This window comes from Python bivittatus, unplaced genomic scaffold, assembly GCF_059951505.1.
Source record: "Python bivittatus isolate LINGU-HERP-01145 unplaced genomic scaffold, Pbiv_v1 ctg000980_np1212, whole genome shotgun sequence".
NCBI classification, from domain to species: Eukaryota; Metazoa; Chordata; class Lepidosauria; order Squamata; family Pythonidae; genus Python; species Python bivittatus.
This window is the reverse complement of record NW_028277125.1, coordinates 58644748-58663531: the sequence shown is the minus strand read 5'-3', so window position 1 is coordinate 58663531 and position 18784 is coordinate 58644748. Positions and strand designations below refer to the sequence as shown.

Sequence of the window (18784 nt, the reverse complement as noted above, 5' to 3'; positions counted from 1 at the left end):
GTAAATACAGGGGGAGTAAAATTGGGGATGAACACAGAATATTATGCCTACTAAATGCAATTAGTCTAACTCCGAAAGATGAAATTGAAGTGGCATGATTTCAGAACAAACTGCTTGTAAGGCACCTCTCTGAACATACCTCACTTAGACCTTTTCCATATTGCTGATTTACTCTACAGTGTCCTGTAGTATCCCCCAGACGGAATTAAATTCCATCCTATTCTTGGACCCACTGCTTTAGTTTGTCTAGAACTTTTTGAAGTTCCTCTTTCATTTAAAATATTAACCACCACTCTCAGCTTGGTATCATCTGCAAAGTGTTGGCTCCATTCTTCAGTTTAATCATCTGAGTCCCAGACTGCATTACACTCATTCATCTTCCCACAACTCCTGCATCCAAGTCATTGATTAAGATGTTGAACAGCAAAGGGAAGGGAGCCAGCCTCGTGGCACTCAATACCTTCCCTCCAAGATGGAGTCATTCATGAGCATTCTTTGGCAACATTCATGCAGCCAACTGTCCAGCTACCTAATAGCAGCATTTGGACATAGACACTATGTCCACTACATTTTCATCTAGAAAACGAATATTTGTTAAAAAGAAAATAAAATTAGTCTTGCATGATAGTCTGTGACAAACATGTCCTGGCTCTCAGTCATTATAACAAGCCTATGCAAGTGCTCACAAACATGCTGCTTGCTATTCTGTTTGAAGAACCTGCCCAGTAAAGATGTCAAGCTAGATGTAGGTAGCCTAGGAGCTGCTGCTTCCTTTTTGTGAAGATATGGATAACGTTTCCTTAAAAACAGTTCCACTATAAGGAAATGTTTAAACATACTGTATTATTTTCTTCTCTGTATCTTTTATGCTACTACATTTCAGACTACAGAAGGTACCTGAGCAGGTGACACCAGCATCTTCTCCATGGTTGCAGTTATGACTATACCATCCTCTATGAGAACATTCCTCCAATCTGTTTTCATTCCCTCTGCAAGCTACATCATCCAGAGCTATGTTTCCTGAGCCTTGACCATAGTAAGCTTGTCCAGGTGCTCCAACAGCGCTTCCGCATCCGAGCTGCCTGCACACGACCCTTGCATCATTTAGGTCCCAGGAATCATCGCAGACGGTCCCCCATGTTCTATTGTGAAAGATTTCAACACGTCCCTCACATCTGTTTCTTCCATTGACCAATCTTATTGATTCACCTGAGAAAGATGAGAGAGAAACTGTTTTTGAATGGAAGATTGGAAATGATGACGCATCTGAGACTCCAAAGACACGCAGAATAAGTTTTGAAATTTTCCCATAAAGCAGGGTTAGTTGCAAATTAGTTAATTGATGCTTGCATATTATAAAAACTTTACTTTCTATATCTGTTGAGGTGGGTTCATGAGAAATGCACAGAACTCTACTTTTTAATTCAATGTATATAGCCTTCTGACTGGCTCATAGAATTGAAATCACCACAAGAAATTAAAAAAATATATAAATCAAACAACAAATACATATGGAACCATTAAAAACCACACAATGGTTTCAAAAACATAATGAGCATGAGGGTACAATTCATGCTTCACCATCAGTACTATCTCGCAGGCTCCACACCGAAGTACCATGACAAAGCCATGCCTTGAGAGCCTTCTGAAGGATCAGGCCAATCTAACCTCCAAGGGGATAGTATTCCAAAGAGTGGGTGCCATTAACAGCAAAGACTTTCGTCCTGGGTCCCTTCAGGTGACACTGCTTAATAGAGGGGACCCACAACATGCCTCTTCTGCCGGACCACATGGGATGGGTAGACATAACCTGGGCAAGTTGATCACTGAACTGTCTTGGCCCCATGCCAAGTTGGGCTTTATAGGTCATTACCAGCCCCTTGAGCTGAACCTGGAAGGATGCTGGCAAGTAATGCAGCTGTTGGAGAAGAAGTGTAACGTCTGCTGCTCAAGAAGCACGGATAACTGCCTGCGGCACCAGCTTTACACCAGTTGCAGCTTCCAGCTGCCCTCCAAGGGCAGCCCCATGGACAGCCCCATGGACAGTATTTATTTATTTGTTTGTTTGTTTATCTGTTACATTTGCATGGCTGCCCATTTTAGAGCACAACTCTGGGTGACTCACAAGAATCTATTCTTTTCTCTTTAGTGTAGAAGCAATGAAAGACAAATGTTTTGGGAGCTCTTACACTCATTGTCTTGTTCTTATTTCAGAGTGTTTAATTTTCAGATTAAGGATTCAGATTTATGTCTGTCTCTCGAATAGCTGCAGTAGGAACCACAAAAGCAAACAAAACAAAAAGTCATGGAATCTATAAATATTGGCATAATAACACTGAAGCCCAATCTAAAACAAATTCTATATACTATGTGCAACTTGCATAACACTGAAGTAGGATGTCTTCAGTAGTCAATTGATTTATGGTACTTCTTTGAACATTGCTGCCTGGCACTATTTCATACTAGTGATTTGCAGAATATAACTCTACCTCCTAGTCATTGTTATTATTCAGTAATAATAGTTATTGTTTATTGATGCATCTCCAAAATGCCTGCATATTTTCGTGAAAAAATACTTTCAAACTTCATTTAGGAAGGTTCATGTTGACCAAATAACCTTCTGTCTAGTTTACAGGTCCGTAAGAGCACATATGGCAGGGTTTCCAACCAGGTTCCCTGCAAATGAGGTGGGCTGTAGCTCTCAGAAAGAAGGCAGTCCAATTAAAGCTGAAATATTATATTTCTGTTCATTTAATTCTCATAAAGAACAAAAAGCAGAAATTGACTATATAAGTCTAGAAATTGCTGCTCATAACTGAAATGAGAAAAAGATGGCTGCAGTCCTCCATTAACTAAATTTGGGAAGCACTTGGAGATTACGTTATGATCAGAAATACCCACTGGATATAAATACATTTGAATAAAGCTTGCGATGCAGACTTATTATTGTTTACTGTACAAGTATCTTTAGCTTCTGATGGGAAAAAGCAAAATTAATTGGGTTCCATGGAATCAACAAACAGCCAGCCAGTAACATGCAAGTAAAAATAAAAATAAATTCATGTGGAGAGCCACAGAGATGACAGTGACAGTTACATAAACCAAAGCTTCCTTTAAGCTCTGGAAACATCAAAAGGGTGAGAAAGAAGCTCAGGTTGATTCCTCCCTAATTCACTGTAGTATGAGAGGGAAGGAGGGGAGTCTTCAGTCAGGATTTCAGGAATCTGTTACTATGGCCTGTATTACTATCGTCCCACTTGGTCTCCTGATCTGGCTTGTCTTGAAGGGCTGATATCAATCTTGAAAGCCTGACTGAGTTTTGCGCTCCCTGCCTCCCTCCATGCTATAGGGAGTTAGGGGGAAGATAATCTGGACTTCTTTTTAAAGCCTTTGCTGTTTCCCGAGCTTAAAGGAAGCTTTTGTTCAGGTAACGGTCAACGCCTCTGCCCAATTTCCCCAGGGTCACCTCTGTGGCTCTCTACGATTATTGATAGGTGTAAATTGATCATCAGTTCTTACAAACCCTATGTGTAATGTGAATAATATAGAGAATGTCAATAGCCATTGTCCCAAATTGACAAATGAGGATTTGAGATGCAGACTTACTAGGGATGGTCTCTGTCACCACAGGAGCAACTGTTACTTCAGGTGGGACAGGAGCTGTTAAGAAATCAAACTTGGTCAAGCTGTGGAACATGTAAATACAGGGGGAGTAAAATTGGGGATGAACACAGAATATTATGCCTACTAAATGCAATTAGTCTAACTCCGAAAGATGAAATTGAAGTGGCATGATTTCAGAACAAACTGCTTGTAAGGCACCTCTCTGAACATACCTCACTTAGACCTTTTCCATATTGCTGATTTACTCTACAGTGTCCTGTAGTATCCCCCAGACGGAATTAAATTCCATCCTATTCTTGGACCCACTGCTTTAGTTTGTCTAGAACTTTTTGAAGTTCCTCTTTCATTTAAAATATTAACCACCACTCTCAGCTTGGTATCATCTGCAAAGTGTTGGCTCCATTCTTCAGTTTAATCATCTGAGTCCCAGACTGCATTACACTCATTCATCTTCCCACAACTCCTGCATCCAAGTCATTGATTAAGATGTTGAACAACAAAGGGAAGGGAGCCAGCCTCGTGGCACCAAATATCTTCCCTCCAAGATGGAGTCATTCATGAGCATTCTTTGGCCACATTCATGCAGCCAACTGTCCAGCTACCTAATAGCAGTATTTGGACATGGACACTGTGTCCACTGCATTTTTATCTACAAAACTAATATTGATGAAAAAGGAGATAAAATTAGTCTTGCATGATAGTCTGTGACAAACATGTCCTGGCTCTCAGTCATTATAACAAGCCTATGCAAGTGCTCACAAACATGCTGCTTGCTATTCTGTTTGAAGAACCTGCCCAGTATAGATGTCAAGCTAGATGTAGGTAGCCTAGGAGCTGCTGCTTCCTTTTTGTGAAGATATGGATAACGTTTCCTTAAAAACAGTTCCACTATAAGGAAATGTTTAAACATACTGTATTATTTTCTTTTCTGTATCTTTTATGCTACTACATTTCAGACTACAGAAGGTACCTGAGCAGGTGACACCAGCATCTTCTCCATGGTTGCAGTTATGACTATACCATCCTCTATGAGAACATTCCTCCAATCTGTTTTCATTCCCTCTGCAAGCTACATCATCCAGAGCTATGTTTCCTGAGCCTTGACCATAGTAAGCTTGTCCAGGTGCTCCAACAGCGCTTCCGCATCCGAGCTGCCTGCACACGACCCTTGCATCATTTAGGTCCCAGGAATCATCGCAGACGGTCCCCCATGTTCTATTGTGAAAGATTTCAACACGTCCCTCACATCTGTTTCTTCCATTGACCAGTCTTATTGATTCACCTGAGAAAGATGAGAGAGAAACTGTTTTTGAATGGAAGATTGGAAATGATGAGGCATCTGAGACTCCAAAGACACGCAGAATAAGTTTTGAAATTTTCCCATAAAACAAGGTTAGTTGAAAATTAGTTAATTGATGCTTGTATGTTATAAAAACTCTACTTTCATTATCTGTTGAGGTGGGTTCATGAGAAATGCACAGAACTCTATTTATTTTTTAATTCAATGTATATAGCCTTCGGGGCGGCTCACAGAATTGAAATCACCACAAGAAATTAAAAAAATATATAAATAAAACAACAAAAACATATGGAACCATTAAAAACCACACAATGGTTTCAAAAACATAATGAGCATGAGGGTACAATTCATGCTTCACCATCAGTACTATCTCGCAGGCTCCACACCGAAGTACCATGACAAAGCCATGCCTTGAGAGCCTTCTGAAAGCTCAGAAGGATCAGGCCAATCTAACCTCCAAGGGGATGGTGTTCCAAAGAGTGGGCGCCATTAACAGCAAAGACTTTCTTCCTGGGTCCCTTCAGGTGACACTGCTTAATAGAGGGGACCCACAACATGCCTCTTCTGCCGGACCACATGGGATGGGTAGACATAACCTGGGCAAGTTGATCACTGAACTGTCTTGGCCCCATGCCAAGTTGGGCTTTATAGGTCATTACCAGCCCCTTGAGCTGAACCTGGAAGGATGCTGGCAAGTAATGCAGCTGTTGGAGAAGAAGTGTAACGTCTGCTGCTCAAGAAGCACAGATAACTGCCTGCGGCACCAGCTTTACACCAGTTGCAGCTTCCAGCTGCCCTCCAAGGGCAGCCCCATGGACAGCCCCATGGACAGTATTTATTTATTTGTTTGTTTGTTTATCTGTTACATTTGCATGGCTGCCCATTTTAGAGCACAACTCTGGGTGACTCACAAGAATCTATTCTTTTCTCTTTAGTGTAGAAGCAATGAAAGACAAATGTTTTGGGAGCTCTTACACTCATTGTCTTGTTCTTATTTCAGAGTGTTTAATTTTCAGATTAAGGATTCAGATTTATGTCTGTCTCTCGAATAGCTGCAGTAGGAACCACAAAAGCAAACAAAACAAAAAGTCATGGAATCTATAAATATTGGCATAATAACACTGAAGCCCAATCTAAAACAAATTCTATATACTATGTGCAACTTGCCTTGCTCCCCAGCATAACACTGAAGTAGGATGTCTTCAGTAGTCAATTGATTCATGGTACTTCTTTGAACATTGCTGCCTGGCACTATTTCATACTAGTGATTTGCAGAATATAACTCTACCTCCTAGTCATTGTTATTATTCAGTAATAATAGTTATTGTTTATTGATGCATCTCCAAAATGCCTGCATATTTTCGTGAAAAAATACTTTCAAACTTCATTTAGGAAGGTTCATGTTGACCAAATAACCTTCTGTCTAGTTTACAGGTCCGTAAGAGCACATATGGCAGGGTTTCCAACCAGGTTCCCTGCAAATGAGGTGGGCTGTAGCTCTCAGAAAGGAGTCAGTCCAATTAAAGCTGAAATATTATATTTCTGTTCATTTAATTCTCATAAAGAACAAAAAGCAGCAATTGACTATATAAGTCTAGAAATTGCTGCTCATAACTGAAATGAGAAAAAGATGTCTGCAGTCCTCCATTAACTAAATTTGGGAAGCACTTGGAGATTACGTTATGATCAGAAATACCCACTGGATATAAATACATTTGAATAAAGCTTGCGATGCAGACTTATTATTGTTTACTGTACAAGTATCTTTAGCTTCTGATGGGAAAAAGCAAAATTAATTGGGTTCCATGGAATCAACAAACAGCCAGCCAGTAACATGCAAGTAAAAATAAAAATAAATTCATGTGGAGAGCCACAGAGATGACAGTGACAGTTACATAAACCAAAGCTTCCTTTAAGCTCTGGAAACATCAAAAGGGTGAGAAAGAAGCTCAGGTTGATTCCTCCCTAATTCACTGTAGTATGAGAGGGAAGGAGGGGAGTCTTCAGTCAGGATTTCAGGAATCTGTTACTATGGCCTGTATTACTATCGTCCCACTTGGTCTCCTGATCTGGCTTGTCTTGAAGTGCTGATATCAATCTTGAAAGCCTGACTGAGTTTTGCGCTCCCTGCCTCCCTCCATGCTATAGGGAGTTAGGGGGAAGATAATCTGGACTTCTTTTTAAAGCCTTTGCTGTTTCCCGAGCTTAAAGGAAGCTTTTGTTCAGGTAACGGTCAACGCCTCTGCCCAATTTCCCCAGGGTCACCTCTGTGGCTCTCTACGATTATTGTTAGGTGTAAATTGATCAACAGTTCTTACAAACCCTATGTGTAATGTGAATAATATAGAGAATGTCAATAGCCATTATCCCAAATTGACAAATGAGGATTTGAGATGCAGACTTACTAGGGACGGTCTCTGTCACCACAGGAGCAACTGTTACTTCAGGTGGGACAGGAGCTGTTAAGAAATCAAACTTGGTCAAGCTGTGGAACATGTAAATACAGGGGGAGTAAAATTGGGGATGAACACAGAATATTATGCCTACTAAATGCAATTAGTCTAACTCCGAAAGATGAAATTGAAGTGGCATGATTTCAGAACAAACTGCTTGTAAGGCACCTCTCTGAACATACCTCACTTAGACCTTTTCCATATTGCTGATTTACTCTACAGTGTCCTGTAGTATCCCCCAGACGGAATTAAATTCCATCCTATTCTTGGACCCACTGCTTTAGTTTGTCTAGAACTTTTTGAAGTTCCTCTTTCATTTAAAATATTAACCACCACTCTCAGCTTGGTATCATCTGCAAAGTGTTGGCTCCATTCTTCAGTTTAATCATCTGAGTCCCAGACTGCATTACACTCATTCATCTTCCCACAACTCCTGCATCCAAGTCATTGATTAAGATGTTGAACAGCAAAGGGAAGGGAGCCAGCCTTGTGGCACCCAATACCTTCCCTCCAAGATGGAGTCATTCATGAGCATTCTTTGGCCACATTCATGCAGCCAACTGTCCAGCTACCTAATAGCAGCATTTGGACATGGACACTGTGTCCACTGCATTTTTATCTACAAAACTAATATTGATGAAAAAGGAGATAAAATTAGTTTTGCATGATAGTCTGTGACAAACATGTCCTGGCTCTCAGTCATTATAACAAGCCTATGCAAGTGCTCACAAACATGCTGCTTGCTATTCTGTTTGAAGAACCTGCCCAGTATAGATGTCAAGCTAGATGTAGGTAGCCTAGGAGCTGCTGCTTCCTTTTGTGAAGATATGGATAACGTTTCCTTAAAAACAGTTCCACTATAAGGAAATGTTTAAACATACTGTATTATTTTCTTTTCTGTATCTTTTATGCTACTACATTTCAGACTACAGAAGGTACCTGAGCAGGTGACACCAGCATCTTCTCCATGGTTGCAGTTATGACTATACCATCCTCTATGAGAACATTCCTCCAATCTGTTTTCATTCCCTCTGCAAGCTACATCATCCAGAGCTATGTTTCCTGAGCCTTGACCATAGTAAGCTTGTCCAGGTGCTCCAACAGCGCTTCCGCATCCGAGCTGCCTGCACACGACCCTTGCATCATTTAGGTCCCAGGAATCATCGCAGACGGTCCCCCATGTTCTATTGTGAAAGATTTCAACACGTCCCTCACATCTGTTTCTTCCATTGACCAGTCTTATTGATTCACCTGAGAAAGATGAGAGAGAAACTGTTTCTGAGTGGAAGATTGGAAATGATGAGGCATCTGAGACTCCAAAGACACGCAGAATAAGTTTTGAAATTTTCCCATAAAACAAGGTTAGTTGAAAATTAGTTAATTGATGCTTGTATGTTATAAAAACTCTACTTTCATTATCTGTTGAGGTGGGTTCATGAGAAATGCACAGAACTCTATTTATTTTTTAATTCAATGTATATAGCCTTCGGGGCGGCTCACAGAATTGAAATCACCACAAGAAATTAAAAATATATATATATAAAACAACAAAAACATATGGAACCATTAAAAACCACACAATGGTTTCAAAAACATAATGAGCATGAGAATACAATTCATGCTTCACCATCAGTACTATCTAGCAGGCTCCACACCGAAGTACCATGACAAAGCCATGCCTTGAGAGCCTTCTGAAAGGCCAGAAGGATCAGGCCAATCTAACCTCCAAGGGGATGGTGTTCCAAAGAGTGGGTGCCATTAACAGCAAAGACTTTCTTCCTGGGTCCCTTCAGGTGACACTGCTTAATAGAGGGGACCCACAACATGCCTCTTCTGCCGGACCACATGGGATGGGTAGACATAACCTGGGCGAGTTGATCACTGAACTGTCTTGGCCCCATGCCAAGTTGGGCTTTATAGGTCATTACCAGCCCCTTGACCTGAGCCTGGAAGGATGCTGACAAGCAATGCAGCTCTTGGAGAAGAGGTGTAACGTCTGCTGCTCAAGAAGGACGGATAACTGCCTGCGGCACCAGCTTTACACCAGTTGCAGCTCCCAGCTGCCCTCCAAGGGCAGCCACATGGACAGCACGCCACAGTATTTATTTATTTATTTGTTTGTTTGTTTGTTTATTTGTTACATTTGCATGTTTGCCCATTTAGAGCACAACTCTGGGTGACTCAAAGGAATCTATTCTTTTCTCTTTAGTGTAGAAGCAATGAAAGACAAATGTTTTGGGAGCTCTTACACTCATTGTCTTGTTCTTATTTCAGAGTGTTTAATTTTGGGATTAAGGATTCAGACTTACCAGGTGGCATTTCTGTCTCTCGAATAGCTGCAGAAGGAACCACAAAAACAAAACCAAAAAAAGTCATGGAATCTATAAATATTGGGATAATAACACTGAAGCCCAACCTAAAACAAATCCTATATACTATGTGCAACTTGCATAACACTGAAGTAGGATATCCTCAGTAGTCAATTGATTCATGGTACTTCTTTGAACATTGCTGACTGGCACTGTTTCATACTAGTGATTTGCAGAATATAACTACCTCCTATCATTGTTATTATTCAGTAATAATAGTTATTGTTTATTGATATTTTCGTGAAAAAATACTTTCAAACTTCATTTAGGAAGGTTCATGTTGACCAAATAATCTTCTGTCTAGTTTACAGGTCCGTAAGAGCACATATGGCAGGGTTTCCAACCAAGTTCCCTGCAAATGACGTGGGCTGTAGCTCTCAGAAAGGAGTCAGTCCAATTAAAGCTGAAATATTATATTTCTGTTCATTTAATTCTCATAAAGAACAAAAAGCAGCAATTGACTATATAAGTCTAGAAATTGCTGCTCATAACTGAAATGAGAAAAAGATGGCTGCAGTCCTCCATTAACTGAATTTGGGAAGCACGTGGTGATTATGTTTTGGTCAGAAATACCCATTGGAAATAAATACATTTGAATAAAGCTTGCGATGCAGACTTATTATTGATTACTGTACAAGTATCTTTAGCTTCTGATAGGAAAAAGCAAAATTGATTAGGTTTCATGGGATCAACAAATAGCCAGCCAGGAACATGCACATAAAAATAAAAATAAATTCATGTGGAGAGCCACAGAGATGACAGTGACAGTTACATAAACCAAAGCTTCCTTTAAGCTCTGGAAACATCAAAAGGGTGAGAAAGAAGCTCAGGTTGATTCCTCCCTAATTCACTGTAGTATGAGAGGGAAGGAGGGGAGTCTTCAGTCAGGATTTCAGGAATCTGTTACTATGGCCTGTATTACTATCGTCGCACTTGGTCTCCTGATCTGGCTTGTCTTGAAGGGCTGATATCAATCTTGAAAGCCTGACTGAGTTTTGCGCTCCCTGCCTCCCTCCATGCTATAGGGAGTTAGGGGGAAGATAATCTGGACTTCTTTTTAAAGCTTTTGCTCTTTCCCGAGCTTAAAGGAAACTTTTGTTCAGGTAACGGTCAACGCCTCTGCCCAATTTCCCCAGGGTCACCTCTGTGGCTCTCTACGATTATTGTTAGGTGTAAATTGATCAACAGTTCTTACAAACCCTATGTGTAATGTGAATAATATAGAGAATGTCAATAGCCATTGTCCCAAATTGACAAATGAGGATTTGAGATGCAGACTTACTAGGGACGGTCTCTGTCACCACAGGAGCAACTGTTACTTCAGGTGGGACAGGAGCTGTTAAGAAATCAAACTTGGTCAAGCTGTGGAACATGTAAATACAGGGGGAGTAAAATTGGGGATGAACACAGAATATTATGCCTACTAAATGCAATTAGTCTAACTCCGAAAGATGAAATTGAAGTGGCATGATTTCAGAACAAACTGCTTGTAAGGCACCTCTCTGAACATACCTCACTTAGACCTTTTCCATATTGCTGATTTACTCTACAGTGTCCTGTAGTATACCCCAGACGGAATTAAATTCCATCCTATTCTTGGACCCACTGCTTTAGTTTGTCTAGAACTTTTTGAAGTTCCTCTTTCATTTAAAATATTAACCACCACTCTCAGCTTGGTATCATCTGCAAAGTGTTGGCTCCATTCTTCAGTTTAATCATCTGAGTCCCAGACTGCATTACACTCATTCATCTTCCCACAACTCCTGCATCCAAGTCATTGATTAAGATGTTGAACAGCAAAGGGAAGGGAGCCAGCCTTGTGGCACCCAATACCTTCCCTCCAAGATGGAGTCATTCATGAGCATTCTTTGGCCACATTCATGCAGCCAACTGTCCAGCTACCTAATAGCAGCATTTGGACATGGACACTGTGTCCACTGCATTTTTATCTACAAAACTAATATTGATGAAAAAGGAGATAAAATTAGTTTTGCATGATAGTCTGTGACAAACATGTCCTGGCTCTCAGTCATTATAACAAGCCTATGCAAGTGCTCACAAACATGCTGCTTGCTATTCTGTTTGAAGAACCTGCCCAGTATAGATGTCAAGCTAGATGTAGGTAGCCTAGGAGCTGCTGCTTCCTTTTTGTGAAGATATGGATAACGTTTCCTTAAAAACAGTTCCACTATAAGGAAATGTTTAAACATACTGTATTATTTTCTTTTCTGTATCTTTTATGCTACTACATTTCAGACTACAGAAGGTACCTGAGCAGGTGACACCAGCATCTTCTCCATGGTTGCAGTTATGACTATACCATCCTCTATGAGAACATTCCTCCAATCTGTTTTCATTCCCTCTGCAAGCTACATCATCCAGAGCTATGTTTCCTGAGCCTTGACCATAGTAAGCTTGTCCAGGTGCTCCAACAGCGCTTCCGCATCCGAGCTGCCTGCACACGACCCTTGCATCATTTAGGTCCCAGGAATCATCGCAGACGGTCCCCATGTTCTATTGTGAAAGATTTCAACACGTCCCTCACATCTGTTTCTTCCATTGACCAGTCTTATTGATTCACCTGAGAAAGATGAGAGAGAAACTGTTTTTGAATGGAAGATTGGAAATGATGAGGCATCTGAGACTCCAAAGACACGCAGAATAAGTTTTGAAATTTTCCCATAAAACAAGGTTAGTTGAAAATTAGTTAATTGATGCTTGTATGTTATAAAAACTCTACTTTCATTATCTGTTGAGGTGGGTTCATGAGAAATGCACAGAACTCTATTTATTTTTTAATTCAATGTATATAGCCTTCGGGGCGGTTCACAGAATTGAAATCACCACAAGAAATTAAAAATATATATATATAAAACAACAAAAACATATGGAACCATTAAAAACCACACAATGGTTTCAAAAACATAATGAGCATGAGAATACAATTCATGCTTCACCATCAGTACTATCTAGCAGGCTCCACACCAAAGTACCATGACAAAGCCATGCCTTGAGAGCCTTCTGAAAGGCCAGAAGGATCAGGCCAATCTAACCTCCAAGGGGATGGTGTTCCAAAGAGTGGGTGCCATTAACAGCAAAGACTTTCTTCCTGGGTCCCTTCAGGTGACACTGCTTAATAGAGGGGACCCACAACATGCCTCTTCTGCCGGACCACATGGGATGGGTAGACATAACCTGGGCGAGTTGATCACTGAACTGTCTTGGCCCCATGCCAAGTTGGGCTTTATAGGTCATTACCAGCCCCTTGAGCTGAACCTGGAAGGATGCTGGCAAGCAATGCAGCTCTTGGAGAAGAGGTGTAACGTCTGCTGCTCAAGAAGGATGGATAACTGCCTGCGGCACCAGCTTTACACCATTTGCAGCTCCCAGCTGCCCTCCAAGGGCAGCCACATGGACAGCACACCACAGTATTTATTTATTTGTTTGTTTGTTTGTTTGTTTATTTGTTACATTTGTGTGTTTGCCCATTTAGAGCACAACTCTGGGTGACTCAAAGGAATCTATTCTTTTCTCTTTAGTGTAGAAGCAATGAAAGACAAATGTTTTGGGAGCTCTTACACTCATTGTCTTGTTCTTATTTCAGAGTGTTTAATTTTGGGATTAAGGATTCAGACTTACCAGGTGGCATTTCTGTCTCTCGAATAGCTGCAGAAGGAACCACAAAAACAAAAACAAAAAAAGTCATGGAATCTATAAATATTGGGATAATAACACTGAAGCCCAACCTAAAACAAATTCTATATACTATGTGCAACTTGCATAACACTGAAGTAGGATATCCTCAGTAGTCAATTGATTCATGGTACTTCTTTGAACATTGCTGACTGGCACTGTTTCATACTAGTGATTTGCAGAATATAACTACCTCCTATCATTGTTATTATTCAGTAATAATAGTTATTGTTTATTGATATTTTCGTGAAAAAATACTTTCAAACTTCATTTAGGAAGGTTCATGTTGACCAAATAATCTTCTGTCTAGTTTACAGGTCCGTAAGAGCACATATGGCAGGGTTTCCAACCAAGTTCCCTGCAAATGACGTGGGCTGTAGCTCTCAGAAAGGAGTCAGTCCAATTAAAGCTGAAATATTATATTTCTGTTCATTTAATTCTCATAAAGAACAAAAAGCAGCAATTGACTATATAAGTCTAGAAATTGCTGCTCATAACTGAAATGAGAAAAAGATGGCTGCAGTCCTCCATTAACTGAATTTGGGAAGCACGTGGAGATTATGTTTTGGTCAGAAATACCCATTGGAAATAAATACATTTGAATAAAGCTTGCGATGCAGACTTATTATTGATTACTGTACAAGTATCTTTAGCTTCTGATAGGAAAAAGCAAAATTGATTAGGTTTCATGGGATCAACAAATAGCCAGCCAGGAACATGCACGTAAAAATAAAAATAAATTCATGTGGAGAGCCACAGAGATGACAGTGACAGTTACATAAACCAAAGCTTCCTTTAAGCTCTGGAAACATCAAAAGGGTGAGAAAGAAGCTCAGGTTGATTCCTCCCTAATTCACTGTAGTATGAGAGGGAAGGAGGGGAGTCTTCAGTCAGGATTTCAGGAATCTGTTACTATGGCCTGTATTACTATCGTCGCACTTGGTCTCCTGATCTGGCTTGTCTTGAAGGGCTGATATCAATCTTGAAAGCCTGACTGAGTTTTGCCCTCGTGCCTCCCTCCATGCTGTAGAGAGTTAGGGGAAAGATAATCTGGACTTCTTTTTAAAGCTTTTGCTCTTTCCCGAGCATAAAGGGCACTTTTGTTTAGGTAATGGTCATTGGCTCTGCCCAGTTTCCCCAGAGTCACCTTTGTTGCTCTCTATGATTATTGATTGGTGTAAATTGATCATCAGTTCTTACAAACCCTATGTGTAATGTGAATAATATAGAGAATGTCAATAGCCATTGTCCCAAATTGACAAATGAGGATTTGAGATGCAGACTTACTAGGGACGGTCTCTGTCACCACAGGAGCAACTGTTATTTCAGGTGTGACAGGAACTGTTAAGAAATCAAAATTGGTCAAGCTGTAGAACATGTAAATACAGGGGGAGTAAAACTGGGGATGAATACAGAATATTATGCCTACTAAATGCAATTAGTCTTACTCCGAAACATGAAATTGAAGTGGCATGATTTCAGAACAAACTGCTTGTAAGGCACCTCTCTGAACATACCTCACTTAGACCTTTTCCATATTGCTGATTTACTCTACAGTGTCCTGTAGTATCCCCCAGACAGAATTAAATTCCATCCTAATCTTGGACCCACTGCTTTAGTTTGTCTAGAACTTTTTGAATTTCCTCTCTTTCATTTAAAATATTAACCACCACTCTCAGCTTGGTATCATCTGCAAAGTGTTGGCTCCATTCTTCAGTTTAATCATCTGAGTCCCAGTCTGCATTACATGCATACATCTTCCCACAACTCCTGCATCCAAATCATTGATTAAGATGTTGAACAGCAAAGGGAAGGGAGCCAGCCTGGTGGCACCCAATACCTTCCCTCCAAGATGGAGTCATTCATGAGCATTCTTTGGCCACATTCATGCAGGACAAACATGTCTTGGCTCTCAATCATTATAACAAGCCTATGCAAGTGCTCACAAACATGCTGTTTGAAGAACCTGCCCAGTATAGATGTCAAGCTAGATGTAGGTAGCCTAGGAGCTGCTGCTGCCTTTTTGTGAAGATATGGATAACGTTTCCTTAAAAACAGTTCCACTATAAGGAAATGTTTAAACATACTGTATTATTTTCTTTTCTGTATCTTTTATGCTACTACATTTCAGACTACAGAAGGTACCTGAGCAGGTGACACCAGCATCTTCTCCATGGTTGCAGTTATGACTATACCATCCTCTATGAGAACATTCCTCCAATTTTTCTTCATTCCCTCTGCAAGCTACATCATCCAGAGCTATTTTTCCTGACCCTTGACCAAAGTAAGCTTGTCCATGTGCTCCAATAGCGCTTCCGCATCTGAGCTGCCTGCACACGACCCTTGCATCATTTAGGTCCCAGGAATCATCACAGACGGTCCCCCATGTTCTATTGTGAAAGATTTCAACACGTCCCTCACATCTGTTTCTTCCATTGACCAGTCTTATAGATTTACCTGAAAAAGATGAGACAGAAACCGTGTTTTTGAATGGAAGACTGGAAATCTTGACGCATTTGATACTCTAAGGATATGTAAAAAAGTTTTGAAAATTTTGCCTTCAAATAGGATTAGTTCAAATGTCTTATATAAGTTTATGTAATGAACGACATATAAAATATGTTACTTCATAGTGTTCAGTTTGGGTATTAAGTATGCAGACTTACCATGTGGCTTTTCTGTGTGTGAAGGAAATTCATGTGTAGTGGTTACAGCTAAAAAAACACATAAGGCATGGAATCTATAATTACTCGGGTAAGAATACTGAAGCCAATAATTAAAAATTATGTATAATTAGTGAACTTTACCCTTCCACCCAGCATAACACTGAAAGGGTGAAATATCCAAAGAGATACCATTTAATCTATTCAGCAGTGAACTGCCTATATTGTATTTCTTTGGACCTTTCTCTCTAACAGTGTTTCTATACTAATGGTACACAGTTAATACTAGCCCCTAGCCAATGTGATGACTCAATAAAGTCTATTTTCTTTATTGATGTATCTTCATATCTGTGCTGAAATATGATATTGTACTAAGCACTGGGATATTTAAAAAAACAACACTTTCAAAATTAATTGAGGAAGGTTCATGGCAGCCGTATAATTCTCTGTCTTGAAGATTCTGGACCATGGGACAGCTTTGGTGTGTCTGTTTTAAGGTATCCATTTCTAGGTATATATAATACTCTTGGTTGCCTGAGCAAAAAATGAATAAGACAATTTATTATTATTCATTTGAGAATACAGTAGCGGTGAAAATATATGAAGAGGTGCAAAACCTGAATGTTGTCAGATATAACTAGTTATTTGTTTGACAGAGTTCTGACATTGCTTTTCTTGTCAATTTTTTTTTCTTTCAATGGACAATTATCTCTCCAAGTGGCTTATGGCCACCCAGGTTCCAGCACTTCAATTAAATCCCCAGATGTTCCTTCCACTGAAACCTTTTGTATAAAGTGCAATAAGTGATGTGAATTTAACAATCAATTACTGGACTATGTTTTTGATCACTTATTAATGCATAGTTATAGAAAGTAAAAGCGTGCATTTTCCTGGCCATTTCTTACCAGGGACCTTTTCTGTATGTACAGTTGTTTCTGCAAGTACAGTAGAAGCAGCTAGAAAAAAACCACAAAAAATCAGATTATAGAACATATTTGGGGGATAATGACACTGAAGCCAGACATGAAATAAATTGTATATGCTACGTGAAACCTGTGTTACTCCCCAACATGATACTGGTGGGATATCTTTAGTACTAAACTGCTTATATATGATCTCTTAGCTCACTAAGGAAGGACCTTTGAATACTAGACATTTACAATGTTTATAATATGAAACAGTCACAAAGTCTTTTTTCCTCAATGATATATCATCAAACAAGGAAGACTGGATTGTTCTATGAGATGATAGCCATAGCCATGGAGCCAACAATAGTTTCACTGAACTTCTAGATATAGAAAGACCAATCCTGAACAAGGTAATTTTTTTTTAAAACTCTAATTGGAATTTCTGATAACTATCATTTATGCATAATATTTTATCAGAAAGTTTCAGCTTTGGAATGGAAAAAAAAAGCTGGCGACTCACCAGAGGTCTCTTCAGGAAGACCTGTTATAAAGAAAGGAAATTTAAATGTCGCTCCTATAGATTTATTCTTCATATTATTCTTCTATTAATCCAACCATATATTTTAGTGAGTAATTAGCAAAAACTAGAATAACTATCCTTTTATCAGGTTTAGAATCTTCTTCATCATCATCATCAGCTTTATTTACAGTCAGAGTCCAGTTGGCTGTAGATAATACATATAACCATAGAGGACATTGAAAAGATAACAAACAAATACTAAAGTTTTTCTGATCTAATTAACTATTCCTATACATACACACTTATAGGTACACATACATGCATGCTTTTTAAAGGAATACCTAGGCTATTAATTCCTAAAAAGCAATGGCTGTGGGACAAAACTATCTTTCTAGAAATTTCTGGACACAAGTGTGTCCAGAAGTGGAGATCATTCTCCTGTTCTGACCTACCGATGGAATTTGACAATAGGGGAATTATTACATTGCTGACCACCAATTCTTTTACAATGGCCAACACATAAGACATATGTGACTGTTTCCCCAAAAAGGAAGAGGCATAGTCAGTCTTGCATGTTGCTATGTCTTCCTTCAACTAACACACATGGCAAAACATTAAAGCTCCCAAGCGCTACACACATGAGATATTAGATGGGAAGGTGGAATGAGCGATCTTCTGTAGGACCAACACCATTTAAAAAAAAGGGAGGTGGGAAGGCGTGCTCTGGTCATTTGAAAGATCAATATTTAAGATATATTACTTCATTTCTAAGTTAGCTCTGTCATACCCAAATAAAATCAAATATTGCTTTGAACAAGCATAGTATCTAAGTTCAGATAATACTTTTCTACCAGAATGATTGAAAATTATCCAAAAGGGTCATGGAGGTTATAGATCCATCATTGATGATTAATTAGGACCAGAATTTAAAGCAGCAGGGCCTTGTACACACCAATAGAAGAGCTACTTGTGGTGGAAGACTGGAGGGAGGAGGTCCAAGGTCAAGGGGAGAGGAATCTCAAGCATCTCCTCAGCCCCTAGTCTAAGCGTGTGAAAACTAAGAGGATGAGACTGGCACCACTCTAAGGAATTCAGAGTGTTTAGTTGCTGTGCTGAGTTACCCATGACTTCTTGCAGATTATTAATTTGCGCATCGACCTGCTGTTGAAGTTGTAACGAAGCCACTGCCAAAAGCTGGGGTGTCAAATTAGCCCCCTGGGGATCCATTGCCATACTTAAAAATTCCTCCCTCTC

The 18784-nt window shown here is 39.8% G+C and overlaps 2 protein-coding genes across 4 annotated transcripts in view; both read right to left on the bottom strand.

The window, feature by feature from the left end:
* Positions 1 to 11119, bottom strand: part of LOC103059544 (scavenger receptor cysteine-rich domain-containing protein DMBT1-like) — a 47095-nt gene extending 35976 nt beyond the window's left edge. The window contains exons 1-7 of the mRNA XM_088132587.1: positions 11029 to 11119; positions 9687 to 9713; positions 8367 to 8628; positions 7330 to 7409; positions 4645 to 4906; positions 3607 to 3686; positions 948 to 1209 (exon numbers count right to left, since the gene is read on the bottom strand). Of these exons, the coding sequence (XP_087988713.1) occupies positions 948 to 1209; positions 3607 to 3686; positions 4645 to 4906; positions 7330 to 7409; positions 8367 to 8628; positions 9687 to 9713; positions 11029 to 11119 (1064 nt within the window). The remainder of the gene's footprint in view (positions 1 to 947; positions 1210 to 3606; positions 3687 to 4644; positions 4907 to 7329; positions 7410 to 8366; positions 8629 to 9686; positions 9714 to 11028) is intronic.
* LOC103053181 (putative DMBT1-like protein) overlaps positions 1 to 18784 on the bottom strand; it is a 38115-nt gene that overhangs the window by 8902 nt on the left and 10429 nt on the right. For 2 of the 3 annotated variants that reach the window (XM_088131898.1, XM_088131899.1), the window contains 13 exons: positions 17531 to 17551; positions 17008 to 17058; positions 16106 to 16153; positions 15585 to 15896; positions 14727 to 14780; positions 13386 to 13412; positions 12017 to 12327; positions 11029 to 11082; positions 8317 to 8628; positions 7330 to 7383; positions 4595 to 4906; positions 3607 to 3660; positions 898 to 1209 (listed from right to left, as the gene is read on the bottom strand). In XM_088131898.1, the coding sequence (XP_087988024.1) occupies positions 12224 to 12327; positions 13386 to 13412; positions 14727 to 14780; positions 15585 to 15896; positions 16106 to 16153; positions 17008 to 17058; positions 17531 to 17551 (617 nt within the window). In that variant the 3' untranslated portion in view covers positions 898 to 1209; positions 3607 to 3660; positions 4595 to 4906; ... (2 more) ...; positions 11029 to 11082; positions 12017 to 12223. The remainder of the gene's footprint in view (positions 1 to 897; positions 1210 to 3606; positions 3661 to 4594; positions 4907 to 7329; positions 7384 to 8316; positions 8629 to 11028; positions 11083 to 12016; positions 12328 to 13385; positions 13413 to 14726; positions 14781 to 15584; positions 15897 to 16105; positions 16154 to 17007; positions 17059 to 17530; positions 17552 to 18784) is intronic. The other variant, XM_088131901.1, reaches the window with a different exon arrangement.